Raw genomic sequence first — 19,008 nt, 5'->3', positions numbered from 1 at the left:
ACACATTTTAAGAAAGGAAAAAACTATTAAGATTGTAATACTCAATATACACTGATAACAAAAGATGAATACAAATTACGTTTGCCTTCTGCAATTACAAGAGGTGCTCAAAGTGGTGACCATCAGCGTCCAGACACTTCTGATTACGGTGAACTGCTGCTTGAGCAACGTTGACCAAGGTGTCCACTTGTACACATTTTTTGGCACCTCCAGTATAGTGAATGTGCGTGTGTGTGTGTGTGTATACATATATATATATATGGAGAAAGAGAGAGAGAGAGAGAGAGAGAGAGAGAGAGAGAGAGAGAGAGAGAGAGAGAGAAAACATAGGCATCTGGTAAAACTATCGCAGACATCCAGATACTTGACTTTGAGATTCTACATTTAGCAGCAGAAGTGATACTTTCTGCCCCAACACTGTAATAAATTATAGCTTGGGCACAACATATGGAATCTGGAAATTTTGCTCGTACCAAGAAATATAACGGAAGGCATGATACTTCCTATCTTTGGGCATTCTTTTCTTCATCTGTTTTGAGTCTTGCCTCTGTTAGTGATCTTTCAGCTGGAGTCTGTCAGCTCCCATGTGTTAGAAAGAGGACGAAGGCAGCAGGGGAAGGGATAGGTGGGACTGAGCAGAGAGAGGACGCAAGGAGACCGGTTAGAGGGGATGGTAATCTAGAGAAGAGAAAGGCAGATGGGACCATGCTAGCAGACGTAAAGGAAGGGCCCGACTGGAGCCTGGATGAGAGCTGCTGTGGGGTCCACTCAGCGGAAGGTGCCCTCAGAACAGTGGTGGAGAACTCAGGCTTCAGAGCCCATGTGCCTGAAGTTATATCCTGTGTCTGTCAAGTTTTGATGCCATTGAGAATTTTCAGCTATTTAAAAAATGTGATTATGAAAGTTTTTAATAATTTTCTGAAGCCAAGGCATACTCTCTTTTTTTTAAATTTGGTGGTAATAAAGATAAATTTTATGTTTTCACTTTGATCAAAAGTATTAGCAGCAAATGAATTTTGGGTGTCGTGTTGTTTCCTGGCTGTAGAGCGTAAGTCCCTGTTCTGTGCAGTTGGGCTGTGATCACCTTTGCAGTGTTGATATGAGCCAGCCTACTATTTCCTAAGGAAGTCACTGAGAATAAGAGAGAAGGGCACAGCAATTCTGTACAAGGAAAAGAAGGGAAGGGGAAACACTACAAGGAAACAAATAGGAGTACATCGCGTCACCAGTGCACTGGGACAGAAAGAGCTTCAGTTTCATACAAAACGGAGGGAGACAGTTTAGTGTTTTAACCCCAGTGCTCGACAAGCAGGACTTTTCCCCCTCAATATTTCCTTTCAGCAGCTAGGTTTCTTCCCTGCCTGTTTTGAGACATTGTTTGGTTTTTCTCTGCAGCTGTCGATTTGTCTGTTACATGCCCATCGTTTCTAAATCTGGTTTTGTCCGTGATGAGGCCTGTGAAATAGCTCATTTTAATGGTTTTTATGTTTTGTGGCTGTTTGTTTTTCATTCGTCAGAAGTCACTTACATCAACAGTCCTGCCTTCTCATGGAATCCCCTGGCTTCCTGCATATTCTCCCGTGTTAGTAAACAGTATTTGCGGTGTGTGTGTGTACGCGTGTGCGCCTCCTCTAGCTGTTTGCTGTGCCCTTGCCTCCAGCACTGCAAAAGCTCAGTGCAGTCAGTGGAGTGATTTCTTTTTTGTGGTGTTTTTCCACGAGTCACCAAATGCTCCTGGAGTGTCCCTTCCACTTGCTGGATTAGAGACAACTGAAAGATAGAAAGGAACATTCCAGTGTTTTACTTTCTAGTAAATTGTATTTAGTGTTTTTCCCCCAGTAATGTTTTCCTCCCAACCCCTCATTTTTTAAAATAAATATTCTGTCAAAATTCTGGAAATAAAATAAAACTCATAAACAGAATTAAAAGACAATGTAGGGAAAATGCATCAACTATGACAGATAAAATGTTAACATGCTTATTAAAGAAAGAGCTTTTGTAAATCTATGACCTTCCAATAGAAAAATGAGCAAACAACATGAATCAATAGTTCCCAAAAGAATAAAAACTAAAGATAATAAACATGGACAAATTTTAGCTTAGCCAGTAATCAAAGAAACGACTCCCTGCCTCCCTCCCTCCCCCTGACCGTCAGCTCGGGAGGAAGCCATTGGTGGGTCTGGCTGCGCAGACAGACTATGGTTTGGGGCAGCCCCTTACCCTCGGGCCCAGCCAGGGGGCCTGGCTCTGAGCAAGCACCAGATGGCCATTTCAGAAGAGGAGTGAACATTGGAAGCCTCCAACAGCTCACCTGAAACTTGGGTGTTTCTCTGTTTTGTCTCCCCAAATGTAGTATCAATTGCCCCAAAGAAAGGTGTGTCCCGGGGGAAAGGACACGGGCTTTGGGTCAGGCAGCACTGTGTTCGGTCTGTGTTGAGCCCTGAATAGCTGCGTGCCCTTAGGTTTGCTGTTTAACCTCACAGCCTCAGTTTCCTCCTCCTAAATTGGGGCTAGGAACACTCACTTTGCGTGGCTGTGACGGGAATCAAGTGATTGAAAGTGTGTGTTAAACACCTAAAACAGTGCCTGACACATTAGAGCTCTCCGTAGAGGGTCAGTAAATACCAGTTAGACTTCCCGGTGTGTTTGTTGAACTGAAAAAAGTATTGAAAAGTATGGCCTGATACAACTTTTTTTGGTCTCCATTAGCAATACTGGTAATTTTGCAGGATTGATTTGAATTGTATTAAAGGTGGCATTTTTGCAAATCACTTACTGTACTTGCTTACTGAGTAATCATGTTAAATATATCTTTGTGCTTTAGTCTCTATATCTTTCAGTTTGCATGATTTTATCTTAGCAATTATTCCTAACAGAAATGAACTTGTGGGTTATCATTAGCAGTGCTGTGTGTGCTGGCTTCTTTTTCTTTTTCTTTTGGCGATGGTGGGAAGGGGGGGTGATTTAATATTTTCTTTTTCTGTATTTTTTAGAATGTTTTGGAAAAACAACCTTGCAAATGAATCCACTTTTTTCTCTTAAAGTGGGATTTGTCTTCATGGGAAAGTGATGGTTGGCCTTCCAGGGGTAATGCCCATTTGTGTCTAATACAGCTGGTAAGAGGTGTCTTCTGAGTTTGTGGCACAGGATTTCTTGGTATGAGGTTCACTGCCTCATTCAGTCCCAGTACTGTGGCCTCAGTAGCCTTGAGTTTAAACCAAGTACCTATTCACCTGGAGGTAAACTGCCCGAGTTCTAAGGCACTGACATTGCAGTGGGCAGTTGCTAAGGTGTGACAGCGTCTGAAAACTGAGACAGAATACATTTCAAAGGGAGAAAAAGGCCATCCACGGGGACTGGGGAGTTTCTATTAGGGACAACATCAGGCATCTGGAATTTAGATTCATCTTTTAATAGATTAAAAAAAAAACTGGCTTACCTATATTTGAAAATACCAGAACTCCAGTCCCCTTGACTGTTACCTGCAGACGTCACTTTGATTTACCACTTACCACTTACTATTCGCTGCCAACCCTAGACTGGGGAGGTAATTTTAGGTGCCCTCTGGAATAGTCATCTGACACAAAGCCAAATGTAGTTACTGGAATTGAAAATACTGAAGCCAAGGGCTTATTTTGGACAAGCGGGCAGTTGGGGCAGCTGACTACTAAAACATGGGCCTGTCTGGTGTTTCTCTGTGGCTTCTTATCTCTGTGCGCTGTGTACCCTCCCCCAGAGAGAAACAGCCTAAACACGGTTTCCAGCAGACTTTCTGTTGTGGGCTGGCTGTTCACTCAAAAGAGAAGGAAGTTAGTCATTGAGCTTTTTTTTTTTCTTTCTCCTTTTTATTAAATTTATGGGGGTGACATTGGTTAGTACAATTATATAAGTTTCGAGTGTACATTTCTGTTACATCACCTGTATATTGCATTGTGTGCTCACCATCTAGAGGCAGCTTTTGGAGAATGTAATGAAAAGAAACAGCTAACTTAAAATCCAGTCAGAACTGACTCCAGTTGCTTCTCTGGCCCAAACTGTTATCTACTTTGAGGGAAACTCTTCAACTATAAGATAGCAGCGGGTTTCAAAACAGAGCAAGCCAATTAATAGAAAGTGCAAAAATCAGAATGAATAGAGTAGAAAAAACATTTATTTTTTTGTTTTGTCATTTGATCCCACTGATAAAACAGGCATAAACAGGTTAAAATCCATCAGTTAAAGTGCTTCATTCCACTTTGATCGTTCTTTAAGTCACATATAAAAAGAATCCCAGAGAAAGGAGACATTTCCAGTGTTAACCAAATGCCTTTAAAAGTTTGGTATGAGAATGAACCAGTGTTGGATCCTTAGGAGGGCTGATCGTGTTGCAATGGAATAAAGCTTTGAGTTGTACTCTTAATTCACTTACTCATACAGTGCTATCTATGCTTTCTTTTAACTTACGTCACACTTCATGATAAACCCTTTTCTTTCCTGCCAGACTGCCTGCAGAAGGAGCCTGTGCTTTCTGCCACCATTTCCTTACCACTCACTTTCCGCCTTTAATCACTTGTGTTTTAACTTTGGCCCCACTTCACCAGCATTCTCCAGACTCTCCCCTGTGATGTCCCCTTGTTAAGACCACATCCTGTTGAATTTACCCCTGCAACCCCTGATCTCTCCAACGTCCCACCCTGGTGGTGTGACAGGAGCTCCCTCTGCAGTAACTCCCAAAGCTGCACGTTTTACACACCACCTCATTAGTCCTGGGCACGTCTGCCTCACGCACCTCTCTGTTCATAAATGGTGAGTATCTCTCACTGTCTGCCAAGCCAAGTCTGGTTTTCATGCCCTGGCATTTGAGCCAGCGTTCTCTCCCACTGTTCTTTCTCATTCGCCCTGTACTCCAACCCAGTTTCTTCATGTATGTTGTAACATCTTACCCTCTCTTTTCTCTTCTCCGATCTCATGTTCAAAGCTTATCCTTCTTTCAGATCCTAGAAGGAAGGACATCTCATTCAGTGGGCTCCTCTGATCCGTCTCACTGGAAGTCATATGCTTCCTCTAGATTTTATCTATATGTCTCTTCTGATATGTTTCATATTCTGTTCTGTGTTATTTGTGTGGGAATCTTATTTTGCCCTCTCAAGGGGACGGTCAATCTCATTATCATTTTCTTTTTCAACTCCAGGGTCTAGTTGAGTCTTATACTTTTTATAAGCTAAGTACACTTTGATGAATGAATGAATAGCTGATAAATTTAGAGCATTTACTGAAAAATGTTTTAGAATATGGCTCTTTATTCCATTACTCTTGTTACTGTTCTTCTTACCTTTCTTAGTTATTTCCGTGCATTTTGGATTTAACAATTCCCTGTTCACATAGCTGCTTGCCCTGAGTATTTTGAACGCCGTTACGGATAACCCTGCTCTCTCTATTCTGTCCTATTAGGTAATGTTTTGCTACACTCAGCTCTGCAAAAGTTCTGGGGCTTCTGTATTTTTGTTTTTTAAATAACTTCCAGTAAAGGAGGTGTAGATGGGAAGTTGGAGACCAAATTCTGCTCAAGGTGATGGAAGAGTCCCAGCACACTTTGCGTGGAGATGCTGTGAGGAGCTTGTCAGAGCACTCCAGTGTGAACACAGAACCACTGAGCGTCTTTCCAGCACTGACGCTGCCATCCTACAGAAATGTGGGTGTGAGCTCACTACAGTGATACTGCACCTTTCTAGAACTCAGAAGCCCAGTCATTTCAGCTCCCCAAACCACGCGCTTTAAGAACAAAAGACCAGGGCACGTGGCCCGCAGGTTGGTCTCAGACAGCGCTGAGCGGGTCTTCCCACAGTCAGACCGCCCACCCGAGGGGCTCGCTCAGCAGCTTCTCCAGGTGCTAACACTACTTGATGCACATTCTGCCCCCAGCCCAGCCCAAGGCTGGCTCAGGAGTACAAATTCTGTGTTTTCAGAGCAACATTCATGATTAGAACTGCCTGCTAATTTGCTTCCACATTCTCCCTCTTCTGAAAACCCAGAGCTCCTTTAGGACAAGGACTATGTATGGATCATGTATATTTATATCCCCAGCATTTTACACAGTGCCCGGCATACATTACACACAAATAGTTATTGAATGACCAAAGTTGGAATAGATTTGAAGTAGCAATAGATTTTTAAGTAGCATATTTAGAAGAAGAAGAGAGCACAGTTTGAAGCAGGCACACAATAAAAACAAATAATTAATATCTAAGAGCATGGCAGGGGACAAAACAGTATGAGAAAGACAAAAAACACATTATTCTGGGATCACTTCATTTTGGAGGGAAAAGCATAGAGGTCTTGAACAGTTTCTGAAAACATTGCTGCATATTAACACAGTACGATAGTTTATGTTCATTTCGATGACTTAGAGCCATCAATGAAAGATTGAAAAATTTTCAGGATGTTCTGTTTAGTCAAGTATGGAATGTGTTTTGGAAAATTTCCTTGTAAAATTGCCTTAAAAAGAAAAGCATTTTTAGTGTATAATAGGCTAAGTCTTAACTATCCCGAAAGATTGATCTGTGAGGGTTCCATTGCGAAGGTCTTGCTGTGTGAGGTTAATATAAATATGTCTGGGACCTTCTGGATTTATCAGCGAGCAATGGCCATTCGGTCTCCCTAATAAGGATCTCACTGTACAGGTAGTCTGCAGATAGAAACAGTCTCTCTCTCTCTCTCTCTCTCTCTCTCTCTCTCTCTCTCTCTCTCTCTCTCTCTCTCTCTCTTTCTCTCTCTCTCTCTCTCTCACACACACACACACACCAAGATCCCAGCTTTCAGTGTTGCCATATATAGGAAGTTTTTGGTTTTTTTCTTTAATCAGAAGTCCTGGGGTATGGTTGTCACAACTTGATCACCTAGCATCCTGGCCCTCCAGGCACTCAGCATTCTGCAGACGGTGAGGACCTGTGTGGACCGAGCTGTGCTGGGTGCTGAAGCACTGAGGCACAGTGAGTGCTTGTCGGCTCAGGTGCCCAGACCTGCGAGGACCGTGTCTCCACGAGGTTTCTGTCTCTTTGCAGCAGAACTACGGGGAAGGTCTTCTCCGTAGTTACGCGTATCTTTTTGGGGGGTTTTCAGAAGAGGGAGAACATGGAAGCAAATTAACAGGCAGTTCTAATCATGAGTGTTGCTCTGATTAGACAGACGTATCTTTTTTTCTTCCTGATGGTAAACAGTTTATGAGAAACAGAAATATTCATAAAATGGTCTTCAACTCTAAATCAAACATATTTTAAATCCCTAAGAATACAGGAAGACGTATATAAGCCTCTCTGCTGTTCTTGACCAGGGTATAATTCTCATTGTCTGCCTACTTGTAGATAAAGGGGACAGATAATCCGAGATCTTGTTTCCCTTGTCTTTGAGGATTGTCACCATTTGCAGGTAACCAGGTTTCAGACAGTCCTTCATGGCTGGACAGATGGCCTCCCTCCAGTAAGGGATAAGGAGCCATGAAGGCTGAATACTGCTTCAGCGTGGCTCCTCAGATCACGGCCGAGAAAAGAAAGTGTCCAGCTCCTCTCCTCAGCAGAGCCAGATGCCCGGGACGCAGAAACAGTCTGCCTGTGAAGTTGCCAAGGCAACATCAAGGGCAGGGGAAGAGGGGACAGAATGATTTATGAGGGCTTCTTGTCATAGGCATGCGTCTAAAAATACACTTCTGTGTCTTTTTCCTCACAAGGATAAATGCCACAGGATTTATCAAGGGAATTGTGGTGCATGAGAGCTTGGGACCTTCTCAGAGCCCAAGGGAACCAGGGTGAAGGTCAAGGAGAGGGGAAGCAGCAGCACCAAATTAGAAAAGGTGCTCACAGGTGTTTTAATCTGTTGAACTGATGCTGTGCCCAGGTGTAAAACTGACTTTTTTTTGAAACATGCAAATGTTATATTTTTAAAATGTGCCTATTTTCATATTTAAAAACATGTTTTCTCTCAGCTTCTACTTTAATATTAATGGGTTTGCAAAGATAGTTGCAGATCAGCATGTGGAATAAAGTGTCAAGGCAGCAGAGTTTGCCGGTGCATTTTATTTATGGACAGTTGAGAAAGAAGCTGTTGGCGCAGATAGAGGTGGCATGTCTTAATACCCGTTCTGGGCATCCTGCAGCTAGCCAGAATTGTCAGATGTCCACACTGATTTTCACTTTCATGAATGACACATGACTGGATCAGTTTTTTATTGCTGCATAAGAAATGACTGCAGATACAGCAGCTTGAAACAACCCACATTTATTATCTCACAGTTTCTGTGGGTCAGGGATACAGGCACAGGATACCTGGGTCTTTTGCCCTGGGTCTCACCAGGTGGTAATGAAGGTGTCGATCAGGCTGTGATGTTATCTACACGTTCACCTGAAGGAGAATGTACCTCCAAGCTCACTCGGGCCCTTGGCAGAAATCATTGCTGTGGACCTGAAGGCTTCCGTTTCAGGTTGGCTGCTGGTTGGAGCCATTGCCACCTGGGCTTCTCAACATGGCCACTTACGTCACTGAGCTAACAAGGAGAACTTCTGCATGTGTGCTACCAAGTCAGTGTCTTACGTGTCTTTGTTAGAAGCGAGTTACATGTCCCGCGTGCATCCAAGGGGAGGGAGTTGCATAAAGATATGAATACCCGGAGGCCCCTGGGCGTTACTTCAGGGTTCGTCCATCGCAATGTCATTCTGAGGAAAAGGGCAAGTTCTTTCATTTTAAAAACGGTGCAATCTGGAATCTATTCAAAACTAGCATGTGTGCAAAGTAAGCTATTATAGCTTCTGTGTTCACTCTTTTACCTTTGGCAAATGGGGAAGGGCAGAAGGGGCGTTGCAGCCTTAATGGAAGGAAGCTGACAGGTAGGGGGAGAGGTTTACTGGGGTTGAAAGCACAATAAAATGAAAGAAAAGAATATTCCGTATTCTCACAGGGAACAATGCAAACGATGGATTAAACTATCTCATATGAGCTGTCTAACCCACTGTGGGGGTCTGAGAAAACAATCGGATGGACAGTTCCTGCTAGCATAACATGTGCTTTAGTGCACTGTCTAGAGACAAGCTGCTATGTCTACGTTCTGTAACTGAATCAGAAATGGTGCTTTGCATGAAATGGAAAGTTTCCCAGTCCCCCTTGCTGTCCCTAACTCAGGGCCTGGAAGGTGATGTGGCCTTTGTATTCTTCCCTTGTAATTAAAGCCTGTGCAAACTGCCATGCTTGGCGTATGGTTTAGGCTTTAATATAGCTTACACCTTCAGCCACAAGGGGACTGGAAGACGCTAAGGAACAGGATTGCAGGTGGTTCCTCTGCGGCTGAATTGATTGTTTGCACAGATCTAGTAAGGCAGACATCAGAGATTTAGGATTATATGATTGACTTTGGGGATTCAATAATTTCTCGCCTTCTAAAATGGCTGCCTTCAAACTCACACTCGACTTTACTACCATCTCAAGCACCTAGACTCGAGGTAAAAGGACCCTTTATTACCTGACCTGTCATTTGTTTTGTAGGGCCTCCATGTGTAGCTTAAGGACCGATCACAGTGCAACTGATGTGCTCCTTGGGCTGTGTGGAGTCTGTACCACAGCGCTTGACACATAGTAGGAGGTGCTCTGGAAATGCTAGTGTGGCTCTCAGTAGTAGTAGAAGTAGTACACTCAGCTCATTCTCCTCTGCTTCCTACAACTATAGTAATACGAGATGCCAAGGCACGAAAGGAGGAGGCACGTAAACATAAGTGACAGTGGTACGTGGTATTTCGTGAGGTCTGCTGTGTTAGGCACTTTATCTGCATTCTTATATTTAGTCCTCACAACAACCCTGTAAGATACATATTATATATATTCTTGTTTTGTAGACAACACAGCAACCTCAAAGGTACAGATTTTCATCTGTGTTGGGAGAAATATTACTTATATATGTTTACTAAAAAAAGTAAGTAAACCAAAGTCCCCTGTTCCTTCAGTATTCTTCTGGTTAGGATGCTCATTGCATAAAATTGTCAGAGAGAAGTTCTCCATAAATAATTTTGGAGATGACCAAACGGCAGTGAACACCTTTCGTTTTCAGAAATGTGGTTTTGACCCATTCTGATTTGTCTCATCTGAGCACAGCCATTGGCTCCCAGCCGATCAGCACTTTGTGTGTGTGTGTGTGTGTGTGTGTGTGTGTGTGTGTGTGTGTAGCAGGCACTTGAGGAAGTCATTTCACGCATCTAAGGGTAACTCGCCACCAGCGCCTCAGCTTACACGGAGACTCCGTGGCAGCAGCACGGACCCCTGGGCCACGGTGTTCTGTGTGGAGTGCCCAGAGCCTCACCTCGCTCTGTCCTGTCGCGCCTACAGCCATAGGTGACTTCACGTGGATAACCCCCGATTCATCATTCTGCAAGTCTCAGACGCAGGGCCTTTTCTGGGCAGAAATTTTTCTTGCTCTCCTAATTGGGTGCCCTATGTCCTCATAACTTCCTAACTTGTCCTCTTTGGTATTTACCTATTGGTTTATTTGCTGTCTCACCATTAGATTGTGAGTCCCTTGGGGGCAGGGGCAGTGCTCTGTTTGCTGCTGTGTCCCCAGCATCTGGCCCAGGTAGGCACTGAGATCCTACGCACTGAAGTTATTATGAGGGAGAGCAGCTCTGGGAAGTTGTGGGACTCTCCGGGGCTGCCCTCCCTCACACAGGTGGTTCACGCTTAGAGACTGTCTCCTGGTCCTGGTCTGTCCCAGGAGAAATGCTTTGACAGAAGATCTCTTTAATTTGTTTTTCCATCCAGCCTAAATAAGCTTAGTTTTGTTAACCTTTCTTTCTAGGGTCTTTTCCCCCTAACTTTTTAAATGATTGCTAATTATTATTTTGTAACTTTGTTGTTTTTTCTATTTCACATGCAATAGAAGGAACACAGGACAAAGCAGAGCCATATTTGGGGTTTTGTAGACAAGATAATGCTGCTTACTCAGTGCTGTCTGGGCAGGACCTTCGAGTCTTTCATGCTGCCTGAGCCCTTTCATTCCAGGGCTTCTCCGTGTCAGGCAGACCGTGTCTAAGGAGGCACAGGGTTAGTGCTCACCGGTTTATGGAAGGCCTTTCCCAGGAGAGTGATGTGGGGACTGCTTATGCTCTGAAGAATATGGAGGAAGGCTCTTATTGTCACTAGGGCCAGACACGTGGCTGGCTCGTCCCAGGCCTCACAGGGGTAGTGCATGTGATTCCTGAGTAAGCCCTCTGGAACAGGAGCTCCCAGCTCACAGGAGTGATTCTTTACTTCTTATAGTTGATCTCTTGTATTATCTTCGTTATCTCCTCTCCTCTATGATACGTAGAGGTCACTTAATTTTCAATCCTCCTACCTAGTATCCTTTTAGGGCCATACTCAGTTCCTTTCCATTTACTGATTAATTAAACGAGAAGACTGTCAAGTTCAAGTTCAGCGTCTTCAGACCGCTCCATGGTGCTGTCTCGGACGCTGCCCCAGAATAAGTGATGCAGTGTTCTTTGAGCAGTGACCTGTTGGGAGTGCTCAGCTGGATCAAATCAAAACCCTTCTGATTTATTAATTTTTGTCAATGGGTTGAAATAAGGCCTTAGGAAGATGCTGTGAATGTATTCTTCACAAAGCTGGATTAGTCTCTTCCTGTTTGTTCTTGGAGCTTGTTTTGCCCCAGCAGGTCACACTGACGTGCCTGTAGATTTCAGGAAAATCCAGTTTATGTTTCAAAGCACATGCCCGGATATTTAGGTGCTGGTCCAATTTTTAGGTAGTTTATCAGGCCTCATATGTTTTCAAAAATGATTGCTAGTAACCCTGATGAAAGGAGGCAAGCTATTCCTTAGTGTTAAGGCAATTTGGCCTGTAGTGTACAGCCCCAAGGTAACAGGGAAGCAAACCTTCGGCCAGATTCTCCCTCTGTCAGGGCAGCTTCCTGCTGGCCCACCCTGGGGAGCACACACCAGTGACAAGAACACAGCGGAATTATTTTTAAAGGTCAGAGGTAAAAATAAGTACAGTATTATAAACATCCATCATTTCGTATAATTTATTTATAACCTCCTCTTTTTTGTCTAATGAAAGGCTGCTGTTTTCCTTTTGCTGTTTTGTTCCTTGATATTTCCATCCACACCCCACGCGCACCCTGTGGAGCGTGGGCCTGAGCTTTGGGGTGGGACTACTGGTGTTCAGTTTGCCCAGCCTTCAGCTTTGGCATAAGATGGGTAATCATATTGACCTCATGAAGCTGAAGTGAGAATTAAATTCTCTAATATGTGAAGGTGCTTTTGTCACAAACTTGAAATACATAGGTAAGTAGACAGATGGAAGTGGCGAGTACTAAGCGCTGATATTTATGCCCTAAATTGCCAATGCCGTGTCTGAAAGCTTTTAGCCCAGATATCCAGTAAGACTATAAGATTAATAGGTTATTAAATGAGCACGTTCCACCCTCTAAATGTTTCTATTTCTGCGTTTCTTTCTCTACTTTGTGCCTCTATTTCCTTTAATGCACACCATTATCTCTCCCAACTCTAGTCAGCTTTTTATAACTGGATATGATAGAGAAGTATGTTCTAATTTTTAATTACTGTTGATATATATATATATATATATATATATATATATATAAAATCTTCATTAAATAAAACCAAATGAGTGGAATGTTTATTTTTATCTCTTTAGAAAACTCAAATTTTTTTTCACTTATCAATTGACTCTTGATAATTCCTGGATCAGTGATTGTTTTCGTAGAAAACCTTTCCCCTCCGTTGCTTTATGCTTTGTTGCTGTGGAGTCAACAGCAGGGCTCCTAATGTACTTCTAATTCAGGCAAATGTTTTTCTGTTAGAAATGTGGATTTCATTGAATTCTATGCTCAGTTTGTCCCTAGAAACTTACTGAAAGGAGTGTTCATAACTGCAGAATAACACATGAATACTCTGTTTTGGTGACTGTTTTTTAATAATGGGAAGTATGGGATCATTCATAGTGGAAGAAGGGGAATTTTGAGATTTTAGGCACCTCAGAATCAGACTATCAGCTCTAGGTTTGAGTTGGGTTTTTTTTTTTTTTTAAATCTTCCTCCTTTCTCTGACTTTTGCATGGGAAATGACAAATCACTATGTTTCTGTTTTTTTAATAGCCAAGCCAAGCCACTTCAGCTCTATCTCCTCTTGTCACAGTTTTGGGCTGATCTCTCCTTCCATGACTTTCTCTGCCTCCCGGAAAGAGTCCACTTCATCAAGTTATGACTACTGACTGAGCACGCTGTTAGTCCAGACTCTTGGGATTACAAATGACAGACCACAAGTCAATTTCATTTTACAAGTGGGCACAGGGGGAGGAGGGTTTATTGAGAGGACAGCGGGTTGCCAGGAAGGGTGGAATCAGTGTACCCTTCCAAATCTGCACCTTTGCAAAGGGTTCATAGCTCAGGCCCCTTTCCTCCTCAGCCTGTGCAGCTGCTTACAAAGTTGGGCTGTGTGCTCAGCCTGTCAGAGCCCTCAATGCCCACAGTACCTTTCCATCTGCCTCCTGCCTGCCTGGGTCTGGTTCAGCCTGCTGACTCTCCTGCACGTCTTCCCTGACCTCTGGCCACAGATGCGTCCCGTTTATGTGTTTTCATAAGATTCTATGCACAGGACCTGTATAAGTACTTATCAGACTTTGTGGCAATTGCTTGTTTACTTGTCTGTTTCCCAGCTAAACTGTGGCCATCTACAGCATGGGAACTGTGTCTGATTCATATTTCCATTCTTATCTGTGGTTTTGTACATAAACAGACAGAAGTATTTGATGAATGAGCATGGGATCTCTGTTCATGGTTGTGACTTTGCTTTTTGGACTGAGCTCAAGACAAATGCCCAGAGCCTTTTCTCCTAATGATGTCAAAACCCGACTTGTAATTCTGACATCCTTCCTTCTAAAGCTAGAGTGGATATGATCCACACCCAAATTCAGTTAACCAGTGTGAGTATGTGTACAAAAGCCCTTTAGGTCAATTGTTTTGATAAAAGTCAAAGTATTGTGTAATATCTAGATATAAATGATAATAACTGAAATATATTTATCAAATGTATAGACGAACCTTTCTTAATGGGCAACCAGATCCGCTGCACAGTTGATATGAACAGAGTACCAGGAGATGGTCAGGAAGGTCCCTGGGAGTGAACATTCATTTTTAGTTTTTTTTTTTTTCCATCCTGTTTTCATTGAATCCAATTATTTTGATGAGCAGTCAGTCTAGTGACCTTGTAAGTACGCTGCAAACATTTTTGCTAATATATGCTAACTTTCATCAATTAGTCCTTTCTTCTTAGGTGTATTATATTCTTTAATAAATGTTTAATATAGTTATTTTCCATTTGTTCTGAGGTTGAAATACTGCTGTTGGTTCATCAAAGACTCTGGGTCCCACAAAACGTTGGGCATCTTCTCTTTTGACTGACAGTTTATAACCAGCTTTGATTAGACTCTGCAGTGATTATGAATCCATGAAAAGCACTCGCAACAATACTTTGGGGAGGCCGAAACTAACACGCTGCGCTTTTTTCCTGTATGTAGCTTTGTTCTTTTAGGATATATAACTTGACACGCTGATTCTGAGCTTGTGTAATGCTCAACCATTTTAAGGGGGCTTTGCTACGGTTCTAAGAATTCCTATCATCAGGGAACAGATGATTTCAACAGAAAGAAAAATGACTCAGTCGTTTTCGCTGGCACACTGACGTGTTCCTTGTTCTTTTCCCTCTCTCTTCTTTTTCAGTGAGCATGTTTTTGAACACATTGACCCCGAAGTTCTACGTGGCCCTGACAGGCACATCCTCTCTAATATCAGGGCTTATTTTGGTAAGTGATGGAATCCTTCCTATTTGAGAACACGCTGATTACTAATACATATGTTAGTATATGTACAGGAAAACAATCTAGACCAATATACACCAGCAGCTTGCGGTGATCATCTTGCATGTGTGTACACATCTATGTTGGGTGGGCACTCACAGATGCCTTTCACAAATTAGGTTACATATTGCTAAAATATTGGAAAAATATTTTTAAACAATCATATTATTTTTGAAAAAGGAAAGGGAAAAACAAAATGCTAATAATATAGAAAATAAAGGGAAACACAATTCTGTGTCTAAGATACTATAGAATAAATGTGACTCAGCTCAACTAAAAATATTTTTCAGTACCCTTTTCAAAATAAATTATTAGACATAATGTCAGTAGAGATATAGCTAAGTTTCTTTAAATTTATTGAAATGGGTGTGGCATTTCTAAGCTTCCCCCCTCCCCATCTTCTTTTCTCTAAAAATTTACATTTATTTCCCTATTCCTTTAAAAATCCAAAATATTCAAAAAGCAATAGGATAATCATCTGTATGGTTATCTAAAATGGTTACTGACATGATAAATTATAAAACCTGAAGTCCTTTTCTTTAATTTACGTGACCTTAAATAGGACCATCTAAACTCAGTGGAATCACTCTAATATAATTAAATGACGTTTAGGAGAAAGTGGTTTTAAAAGGTTTTTTTTCTCTCTCTCCACATAACCCTGTGATTCCTAATTATTATAGAAAAAGGGGCAAGAAAGATATTACAGAGTTTGTGTTAAGAGAAGATTTAGAAACAACAAAAGTTTTAGGGGAGAAGGGAACAGAAATATAGAGCAAGAACAACTCGTAAGTGAACCTAGGTTAATGAGGATTTCAGAACCGACAGCTTGTAAGGAGCCCCAGTGAAAAGATGGGAAATGGGTGCAGGGAAAAGGGTGCATTGCAAACAGCTGAGGGATGATGGTGGCATGGGGAGCGTGTTTTCCTGTGGCCGGAGCATATTCAGCTTAATCTGGCTCTGCTGTGTCACGTGGGCCACTAGACTCGAGGGAAGAGATGTTTCAAGTTGATGTTATTGGCCCAGGAACGTGAAGACCATCAACCAGGGGCAGTGCAAGATGCTCACGTAAGTGGGAGTGAAATGGAAAGCTCCAGCCGGCTGCAGACCACGCCCAGGTGCAGGGGGCACATTGAAGTTCCCTGTGACAGGGGCCCACGTCTCTGTACCACATGCTGCTCAGCGCAGGGGGCCATGTGAGGTGTGCGTAGTCATTTGTATTATATCCCACTGCTGCTTACGTACCCATCTGCACACTCCTCTGTGGCCGAAGTCTTCCCTGTTCTGTGAGGACGTGAGAGAAACGCGGTCCTCACAGGGCCTTCGTAAAACTGGAAGTGACTCTCCTGAGCTCATGTTGGTTGTGACACAGCCAGGCCTAGAACCTGTGTCTTCAGGTTCCCGCCTTAATATGCCTACACGGACTGAAGAAATTCCAAACTTGGAGAATGCTTTCACATGCTTGATAAGTTACTAATAAGCACGTACAGCCTTTTAGCATACATATTTTTTTTGGGTGGAGGGAGGAGGTATTGCAAGTCTCCATTTAATAAGTCTCATTTGCATTTAAAATAATATTTTAATATTGTTTTCTAAAAGAACTTCGAAATTGTTTTTCATTGAACAAAGAGAAAAATAGGTGACCATTTTTGTATACAATTTGAATAGCAATCTTATACTGTAACCAGCGATTCGGTCTGATGCAGACAGGTAGGTTTTGGGTATGCATCCTGCCTCACGGATGGTCCTGAAGTCCCTTACCTGCTCAGGTGGTGCTTGTTCTTTGCTGGGCTCTGATCTAAGCACTTGACATGCTAACACGTTTGCTCTTCACAACATGCAGTGAGGAGATGGCTGTGTTTCCATCCTACTTGTGCATAAGCTGGGTGCCAGAACAGACGAGGAAGACACCTGCCTTAGGTCACCGCTCTGGCTGGCAGACGGTGAGGCAGGACCTTAGCCCAGGCGGCTCCCACCACAACCGTGCTTTTATCACTCAGCTCACTGCATCTCTGATAAAGTTCTCAGCTGTGTTTCTAGCCTGTGGACAAATGGCAGGTTCTCATTTCATTCCAGCAGTATCTTGGTGTGGGAGCTTTAGGCTTTAAATCAGTTACAGGCGTGAGGGTTATTTGCTTTCTCTCTGATATGCTAGACCCAAACAGTCATTTTCCCTCCTAACTCAGGGACAGTGATGTCCCACCAGCTGGCTTTTCTTGTCCTCCAAACGTAGGGGTTCCCCTAGAGCGTGCCTGTTTTGCACTTCCAGGTTGGGGCTTTCTCCTCGCCTGTGAAGTGGCACATAGCTCCTGGAAGCTGGTCACTCCCGTGCTGGCTTAGGGTGTGTTCGCCTGGAAGCAGAGGGCATTCCTGACCCGTGTAAAACTAAGTCACAGAAAAACTCTAGTGTGTGAAGATTTTGAATGGCGTTTGTCAGAAACGCTTGGCCTGTACTGAGGGCAGAGTAACCACAGTATGACAGATCTTCACAGCCTTGGCGCCTGCTTAGCAGGTTGTCAATACTAGTGTTGTCCAGTGTTTGGGGACTCAGCTTTGCTAAACCTCAAAATGTACCTGGGATGGAGGTTTCTGTTCAGCCACAACTCTTTCCTGCCACGTGCATTTCATGGAAAGGCAGCGCTGAGGTAAAGCATCAGGTGCTTTGCAAATGGCTGTGTGCGTAGAGCTGCGTAGTGGTTTTTCTCCTGGCCCCAAAGGAATACCTAATGTGCCCCCTGAGCGCGTCGGGGCAGGCAGTGAGCATCCCAGCTCAGGGCGGCCCCGGGGACCTCAGCATTCCTATGCTGAGCCTGAAATGATCACGTAATGTGATGTCTTAGGAAAAGAGAAGGACAAAGAGACATACAAAAACCCTGGTATTTCTCTTGTGAAGAAAAAGTCCATTAACTGAACTAATATAGATAGAAATAAAATGTGTTTGCCAAATGCCGCTGTCGTTTACACTAATGTGTTTAAAAATAAATGAGGACTAATCAGTGTGCATTTCACTAGATGTCACTGCTAGTTCTTAATTGCATGGGTTGAAAGTGGCAGTGAGTTTGTCACCCACTCTTCCCTTTGATCCTGTGCCCAGGTACACATCGAGGCGGCTCTCTCTCTCTTGCTTAGTGTCAAGCTGCCTCACTGCCCGCTTGGCACAAGCCTTTTCATCTCAGTCCCATTACAGCCACAGGAGCTGCACCTGTTGTCATAGCCCAAACCTACCCATTTTGTGTTTTACCTGCTCTAGCAAGCGCATGCCTCGTCTGCTTGAAGCAGCCTCTGTGGGCAATATTTGTTTCCATAGAGAAAATTTCTGGGTTTTGTGTTTGCTTCTGACAGTGGTAAGGTAGATATGTGGAGAAAATGTTCCCCTTACGTCTCCCCAAATGTTGATGGACTGGAGAAAGGGAGTATGGTGTACTGACATTCGTACATAGATCCCTGCATCCCCGTTACCATACATGTAGACGTGCTCCTACACCTACATTTTACACACATGTACTAAATAGGTATAAAAAAGGCATCCAGAGCATGATTTTAAAAAGTGAGAATCAAGAACAAAGAAGGGAGAAAATTAGAATAGTAAGTAAAATAACTAGTTCATACTTTAGATGTAAAAGAATCATATTTTGGAGAAAAAGGTAGAAGAGACGATGATTCGGAAGGAATCAGTTGTAGCAAGAGGTCCATTTATTGAGTTTCCCACTCTATGCCAGGAAGTGTTTTAAGAACTTTGCATGTTGTTTCGTTCACTTCTCTTTGAAATCCTATGAGGTAGATGTAACCAGTGCCTTGTGCTGCTGAGTATACGTAGACGCAAGGTGCAAATGGTTTGGCCAAGGTAACATAGCAGACAAACAGTGAGAGCCATTCCGATCTCGCTGACCTTGCCCTCTGTTCCCTCCTGTTCAAAAGTAAGCAAGTGGGACTGGAAGATTTTTATGGCCCCTTTCAACTTGTTTTCCATTCATCTAAAGAACTTGACCTGCACTTGAAGTAGCACTTTGATTGGCAGGAGTATGGATCACCCGAATGGTGGTGATTCTGGAGCTGAAAGTGAAAAAAACGTTTGGGGAATTGCTTGGAGGGGCCCTTGGGGTTTGGGAAGTACCCTGTAGACCT

The 19,008-nt window shown here is 43.1% G+C and overlaps 1 protein-coding gene across 8 annotated transcripts in view; it reads left to right on the top strand.

Annotated features, from left to right (window-relative positions):
• ST7 (suppression of tumorigenicity 7) overlaps positions 1-19,008 on the top strand; it is a 249,212-nt gene that overhangs the window by 120,727 nt on the left and 109,477 nt on the right. For all 8 annotated transcript variants that reach the window (XM_033098862.1, XM_033098867.1, XM_033098864.1 and 5 more), the window contains exon 2: positions 14,750-14,832. In XM_033098862.1, the coding sequence (XP_032954753.1) occupies positions 14,750-14,832 (83 nt within the window). The remainder of the gene's footprint in view (positions 1-14,749; positions 14,833-19,008) is intronic.

The sequence above is a fragment of the Rhinolophus ferrumequinum genome, chromosome 26 (assembly GCF_004115265.2).
Source record: "Rhinolophus ferrumequinum isolate MPI-CBG mRhiFer1 chromosome 26, mRhiFer1_v1.p, whole genome shotgun sequence".
Classification (NCBI taxonomy): domain Eukaryota; kingdom Metazoa; phylum Chordata; class Mammalia; order Chiroptera; family Rhinolophidae; genus Rhinolophus; species Rhinolophus ferrumequinum.
The sequence above is the reverse complement of the archived record's forward strand: the minus strand, read 5'-3'. Positions and strand labels throughout refer to the sequence as shown.